General features: G+C 38.2%; 1 protein-coding gene across 1 annotated transcript; it reads right to left on the bottom strand.

The window, feature by feature from the left end:
• Window positions 1–359: 359 nt before the first annotated feature.
• Window positions 360–6,967, bottom strand: LOC125479412 (FGGY carbohydrate kinase domain-containing protein-like). Its single transcript, XM_048588657.1, has 15 exons — window positions 6,713–6,967; window positions 6,391–6,470; window positions 6,039–6,156; window positions 5,716–5,894; window positions 5,321–5,403; window positions 5,045–5,229; window positions 3,983–4,044; window positions 3,654–3,762; window positions 3,441–3,560; window positions 3,238–3,357; window positions 3,025–3,145; window positions 2,737–2,893; window positions 2,053–2,125; window positions 1,546–1,673; window positions 360–797 (listed from the first exon to the last, which is right to left on the bottom strand). Exons 1-15 carry the CDS (start codon window positions 6,945–6,947, stop codon window positions 675–677), a joined length of 1,893 nt encoding a protein of 630 aa, XP_048444614.1. The 5' UTR covers window positions 6,948–6,967; the 3' UTR covers window positions 360–674.
• Window positions 6,968–7,457: the final 490 nt, after the last annotated feature.

The raw sequence follows: 7,457 nt of genomic DNA, 5'->3' as shown, positions 1-7,457 counted from the left end.
GATATCACATAGCTCCTCTGGAATGAAACCTTCAATGCAGTTGTTATCGAGTTGCTATTGAATAACCGACTCTTCCTTCCAGCTGGTTGTCTTGAGGTGCAAGCATCTTCGAGGGATTGAGTTCAGGGGGCAAGAATCCCAATACGCTCTTGTTTTGAGGAGAAGTGATTATCTCCGTTTAATTTATTCAGTCCGACCCAATATGAAGAGGAACTCGTTACAAGAAAAAACAAAGAAACAAATTGGCTTTTCAAAATCCGCTAACTTAGTCGATGAACTGGGAAGACAAATATGCAAGAAAATACGACTACACGGACAAAAGTGATCATCCGAGTAAATTACAGTCAGCATTACTGAAATTTGACACTGAAAATATATGGCTGTTGACATTCATAATTTCGTTTGCAACCTTAGATGATGTTGGTAGAAATATCTCCTGCTACCAACAATTGATAATGCCAAAAGTAATTCGGCAAAAAGCACTTAGCCAGTGCCTATACATATTTTGCTGTGGTTTGGCCTTTTGAAGAATTCCTTACGAGTTGCCAAAGTCAAGGCTTTTACATGATTAAGAAGGGGAAAAGAAAAATCTTCGGTTAAACATCGTAACATCACAAAGGCTGTGCATTTTTCTCTTCCAATATAACAAGCGCCATGCATCACGAATGAATCAATTAAGCCAAGGCTTGAGCCATCAGAGAACGATGAGATAGCTGCTGCTCATAAAGCTCGCGAAAAATGCGGTACTTGGCATCATGGTACTTCTTCACCCTAGGATCTTTGGATGGATGGATGACCTGCCAAATGAGGAAGATGGTATCTGAAACTTTTAAAAAAAATATGGGGGAAACCAGTCTGCGGGTAAATGTATATTATACAGTTCACCACAACTACACACTTGTAAACAAATTTCGTTTTCACTTTTTTTGTGCCCTAAAAAAGATATATATGAATAAACCGTAATATGGCAAACACCATGAGGTTGGAATTTCCAATGGCAGTCCACCTTGCATTGTAGAACCCTACCCATGACTCAAAAGTCATACACGTATACATCTTTGACCTCAAAATCATACTATTTTAGTTAATTATTTTGCAATATAAACCTAAAATGCTAAATCATGAAATGTCATTGTGGAAGCAAGTACAGTATCGACACAAAAAGTACAAACGAGGATACTATTTGTGTTTACCCTCGTAAATATTCCTAATAATGCACTCATCTCGTGATTTTTTTTACCTCTATTATAGGCTTGGAAATTTGAGGAGAAAGAAGAAAACATTCGAATACAACCCTATGTCCTAAAGTAGGTTACAAAACAATTAAATGCCGGTTCTGCCTGAAAACTGCTGGGAGGTTTCACTTCAAACCTAAATATTCTCCCTCAGAAAGGTACAAAAAATTACTACCCTCCTAAACTGCTAAGAGAGAAGAAAACTGCTGGGACGTTTCGCTTCAGAGTTCAGACCTAAATATTCTCCATCAGAAAGGAATAAAATATTTGTTTTGAAAAATGAAATCTAAACAAAATCCACCATTAGTACCTGGCCCGCTGCATTCAGAGCCCTCATGGCCTCATGCAGACTAGAATATCTCCTTGCAGCAACAGCACCAAGAATGGCAGCACCCAAGAGCACAGGTTCACTTTCTCGTGGAAGAATTATAGGGCAACCTGAATAAATCACAGACAAGGGGTCCAAGGGGCAAGGGTTATGTAAATGCATAAACAAAGACTTTGACTCGTGTACTCTAAAGCATCATTAATTATCCCAAAGTTTTCTTTCGCCAATCCAGTCCCACAGTAGAATCTTCAGCATACAGAAGCAGTTCAGTCATTGAACAATTACAATACTAATTTGAGAACCAAAACGACCGACGCAACAAAACAAACATAGGTTCTGCAATAAACTTCAACAACAGAGAAGAACGATCAGACAAATCTAAAATGACAATAATAGTTCATTCTGAAGGACGACAGCAGAAGACAGATGAAAACACGAAGGAGCTGGGGGCATTTAATGTTTATGAGAGAGAGAGAGAGAGAGAGAGACCTATTATATCTGCATGTTCTTGAATGAATAGTTCATTCTTAGCAAGGCCTCCGCATGCTAGTATTGTGTCAATCTGCAAAGAACGAAACAGATACTCAAAAAGGGTTACATTTTTTAGGTTCCAATTACTCTAGAGACCAAAGTGTAACAAAGATAGTTCTTCTCAAAAGTGGAGGAAATGAGGTCCAGTAGCCATGTTGAGTATGATTCCTAAATAGAATCACAAACCTTTGTTCCAAGCAGAAGTTAACCATGGAACCATGTTATATATTCTCTCCTAGTTGTATTCTTACCAATTCAAATAACCTAAGGAGGAAAGGTTAAAACACAAAGTAGAAGAAAACATTTCCTAAACAGATACAACTTCCTCCAAAGAATCATGTACTATGACCTACAAATACCATAAGCAGTTTGCCTTTAATACTATGATCTACAAATATTGCATGCCATGTATAAAAAGTTCAAAATCAAAATTATATGGTTTTAGAAATCGTATGCATGTGGCTTAATTACTTTAAATACTTCAAGGCATTTTTGGAGTTAAATTAGTACTTCTGAATAAGGGAAAACAATTGAAAGAAACTAAAGAATATTATAAGTTTCATAAGGTTGGTCATTCTTTGAAATTGTCTGTTTACAATTGATGCATACAGAATAAGAGAACTGAGAAGTGTGCATTCTTACTTTGTGACCATTGGCGTTGCAGTGCTCTACAATGTGACGTGTGCCATATGCAATGCCTTGTACTGTGGCAAGATACTGAAGAGCCAACTGATTCTGACTTGTATCAAGTGTTAGGCCACATACCATACCTTTTGCCTTTGGGTCTGCATTGGGCGACCTATACCATCACAAATTCAGTAGCTTAATGGAAGAGATTTTTTTTTTTTGGGGGGGGGGGGGGGGGGTGAGTTGGGGGGCCGGTGGGTGCACTATGACAAGCGAAATTAAGCTCAATGTATAAGGATAAACCTGTTCCCATGAAAATCTGGAAGAACATGCATATCTTCAGTCAAAGAAGCAACGAATGGACGCTTCAGATCATGCATCATTGTGTTCAGTAACTTCTTCAGTAGTTCAAACAAAGAAATGCCTAGAGGGAGATGCAGAGATCAAACTAAGCAAGATTTAAGCCATCTATCCTAGTACAGCAATTAGCACAAAATAAGTTGATCAATGACTCACGCTGAGAAGCAGCACGATTTGCAAGGTAAGGAGCCGCAATATGGCTTTCAATTATGTGATCCAATAATGCACCTGTAGCACTCTGTCCACCTTCTGTAAGCCAATATTCGGGCACCATAGCTGAAAATTTAAAGAGGAAAAAGAGTAGGTAAAGTATGTTGACAATGATAACGACACTACAGCTGGAAAGCTTGTTCCCATACCTGACCAGTATGGGCCCCAGACCCCTGGAATGAAAAGTTTGTCCCGAGATACAACCATATGGCATGTAGAAGTTCCACAGACCAACACCATACGATGGCAGAGAGCTTCACCATCAGACTCTGAACATATAACAGTTCTTTAGAAGAATACAACACTTTAGCTAAAAAATTAAGTAGAATAACTAAAAGCAAAAATGGATAGGACTTAGCAACCTTTAGGCTCAGAATATGTCACAGGCACACTTTCCATTACCCCCACACCACCGGCATGAGCATCAATTAGGGAAGTTCCAACAGGGATTCCTGCTACAAGATCTAATTCCTGGAAATTCAAATTACTTTGAATAATAAAAGACTAACCACAGCACGAGTCAAAAAAAAAAAAAAAAATATCATGTGAAATCACCCTCCAAACTTCCAAAGCCACCCAAAAAGGATGTGCTCATACTCTAGCAGCAAATAAAATGTGTATGCATAGTTAATAGACCTCAAGGGAGCGCCACTTGAAATCAAAGTGAAATCTTCAGTACAAAATATCTTGCCTTCGCAGCAGTTGGTGTGAGACCAGAACCCAGAGGATGACCAGGGAAGGCTACACTTCGTCCTGTTTCAATCTCAAGTTATCAACCAAAGCCAAAAGTACCCAATGGTAGCACAAAGCATTTGAAAGACTTGGCGCAATAACCACGACATAAATAATAGTTGCGAATACACTCAAGTTGACCTGTGAACTATTTTCAGATAAAGATATAGTTGATTAACGCAGAGTTGAAGTAAACTGAAGTGTATATACAGAAGATCAGGAAATAATAACTAATAGTCATTCAGAAACCCCAGAACCAAATGGGAGAAGGATACAAGACAAGACTTTTGGATTGTTTCATCATTAAATTATAGCACAACCTTTTCTCTTCAACAAAGAATCCTATTCCCGAGCACTTCTCTAAAGATTCATTAACATTGACAAAACAATGAATATTCCAATGCAAGTATCTGATAACATGACAGTCCATTTACGGTACAGCAATAATTTTAAATAAGACAAAAGCAGGGATATGCATATGCAATGCATAATTCCACTGTTCCAATATAAAGATAGTCATACTGGGATAAAGATCTTGGCAAGATAAAATGACTGAGAAATAGTGGTCAACACACGTACAAATTCTAAGAAGACCATCATGTACCTCTCTCCGAAAACAAAGTTGAAAAGTTACTACCAAACTATCAGTCAGTCAACACTGAAACTTATACCATATCCAGAAATCATTTAAGGGGGGAAATGCATCACAAGAAGCCTCTTCGAAGTTAAGGGGCATCTGAAAAGGAATAAGTCGATGTATACTCGATACTAAATTTCTATGTGAACAATGCAGGTGAATCTTATCTAATTGAACATAAATGGTGTGCTCTTCTTCATCTTAAGAAATCTACAAATCATTAATATATCTACTAATAATAAATGAATAAATCACTAGATTTTTAAGATCTTGTTAAATTCTCAATCATCAACATGTCAAAGCACTGTTCGTTAGAAGACTACAGGATTTTACATTTCCCCCATAAAGAAGACATATAGAGAACTTGTATCTACAAGTCTTTACCTATCTTAGCATGATGACCATCTACAAGATCACCCAATCCAATCTCTTCCAAGAAATCATCATCCCACCCACAAGCTTCCATATCTCGAGAATCTTTCTCATTGTTTAGCTGCATATGTGCATGACCAAGATATGTCCACTTGCACACTGTCGTACAGAGACTCCGAGTATCATCTCCTGTGGCCCTAATGATATGCAAATACATCAGTTTGTTCAACAAATTCAAGTCGAACTTGACTAGGACAAAGGGATCACATATTGAATGGATTCAAGTACCTGTATGATAACCAATCACTCAGGTCCATCCACCTGAAGACCATTGACCAAGACTCGGGAAGATTTTCTTTCACCCATAGAAGCTGCATAAAGATGGTCTTTATCTTTTAAAAAGAAATGTATAGCAAAAAAAAGGAACCAATGGATAATTTTATACATATATATAAGGAAAGAAAATATACTAGCACGCTCGCCATATCAGTAACTAGTTTGTGATGTACATCTACATCCCTCCTATACAACCTTTTGATACACATGTAGATCATTGAGACGCCTAGATGTAAGATAGACGCAATGAACATGGAGTATGTTTAAACTTTTAAATAAATAATTCATAATTCATGCAGGAATGTCATAACTTAAAATGGATGGACCATGCTATGATGTGTACGTACCTTTGGAGGCTGCATCTCAGGGGAAAGAGCTCCACCACAGTACTGCAATACGGTTGAGTTACGTGAATTAATCCTTTCAGCTTGTTCAACAGCTCTATGGTCCATCCATACTATTATGTTTCTTCTTGAATCACCACTCCAAGAAACCGTAACAGGAGAACCGTCAGCATCCACTGCAACTGCAAAGAGAAACCATCTGCTACTGATTAATGCTAGCAAGCAGTTTTCATACTTTCTGTTGTGCATAATATATACTAAGAATATTACATAACCAATTTTCTTCAATAGAACAGTGTGGTACACACAAACAGAAAGTTACGCACCAAGTGAACAAGTAGCCGCAAATCCCATACCCTTCACTTCTTCCTTGGAAACTTTTGCAAGGGAGCACGCTGCTTTCACAGCCGCACTTATTGCATGCCAAATATCTGTGGACGATTGCTAATTTTGCACAAAAAAATAAAAAGTAAAAGTTACAAGGAATCATTCAAATGCCACATTCGTCCTCTACATACTGCAGCAACTACCAGCTGTGCAACTCACCACCGTAAGTCTACTTAACACCGCATTCGTTAGATACTACAAGTACTAATGAATTCGTTAGCTACTACAAGTACTAATGAATTCGTTAGCTACTACAAGTACTGATGAAATTCACTTCTTAATTATTATTACCTCAACAGAATCGCCATCTTTCCAAATCTGAATCGAACTGCTCGAAGAACCTAGAAGTTTCCCGTCCTCGTCGAACAGACCTGCATCCAGTACCAATTACAATGCAGGATTGCACAACTAAACAACAATTGCAATACACTGATTCTTTACAGCGTAACATGTACCACGCGCGCAGGAAATTCGCGGTAAATCGATACAAATCTAATTAATTGTCAATAATTTCTGATCATCTGATATGATTGTCAATATTCAATCCTATAGATCGACGGTTTTATTATTTTCTCCGTTATATAAAACACACAGAGAGAGAGAGGGAGGGGACCTGCGCGGGCGCTACCGGTGCCAACATCTATGCCGAGGAAGACGGAGCGGGCGGTGGCGGTTGGGACGGCGTAGGATGTCATCTCGAGAGAGACTGAGGAGTGAGAATTTGAGGAGGAGCGACGCTGAAACTGACGGAGATTATGCTGTTGTTGCTGGTGCTGCTTCTGTGATTGGGATTGTTGGTGGGCAAGTAGTGGTGTTGAATCAGACCAACCCCTTCTTTCACCAGACATTTCTCTCTTTCTTTTTCCGCCGTTCTTTCATTTCAGTTTTCTGATAATCTGATCACGATTAATAGATTAGTCATTAGAGACCTTTATTTTGTCACGGACCCTATACGCTCAAAATATATAATCACATACGTCATTCTGCCCTTTTCTTTAGCATGTGGTAGCTTTAGTATCGTGCTGCATGTCCTAATCTAGGGGTTAGCATGGTCTGGTCCAGTCTAGTCCGCCTCTACTTTTGAATCGAATCTTGAACTTGAAAATATTAATGGTACGGTTCGATGCGATTTCACTTAAATTTATTATTAAAGTTGTACAGTTCGGTTTACGTCGATTTCGATTTTGTTTATGCAGATTTACGGTTCTAACCTTAGAACCGCAAAACGGATTAATAGATATATATATATATATATATATGTATATGTATATGTATATATTAACCTTCTACTTCCGATACCAAACACATATTTCAACCACAAATTCAAGCAAATTTGAGTTCCCACTACTAAATCTACA

The sequence above is a fragment of a genome, unplaced genomic scaffold (assembly GCF_019419815.1).
Source record: "Pyrus x bretschneideri cultivar Hongxiangsu unplaced genomic scaffold, Pyrus_bretschneideri_v1 Contig287, whole genome shotgun sequence".
NCBI classification, from domain to species: domain Eukaryota; kingdom Viridiplantae; phylum Streptophyta; class Magnoliopsida; order Rosales; family Rosaceae; genus Pyrus; species Pyrus x bretschneideri.
This window is presented reverse-complemented; position numbering and strand designations above follow the sequence as displayed.

What these genes read in the sequence shown, in the direction of transcription:
- LOC125479412 (XM_048588657.1), bottom strand. Translation starts at nt 6,947, where the DNA reads ATGTCTGGTGAAAGAAGGGGTTGGTCTGATTCAACACCACTACTTGCC. An exon ending in CTGGGGCCCATACTGGTCAG is followed by an intron (nt 3,358 to 3,440) that starts GTATGGGAACAA and finishes TTAAATTTTCAG; the next exon opens with CTATGGTGCCCGAATATTGG. An exon ending in AGAACATGCAGATATAATAG is followed by an intron (nt 1,674 to 2,052) that starts GTCTCTCTCTCT and finishes TGATTTATTCAG; the next exon opens with GTTGCCCTATAATTCTTCCA.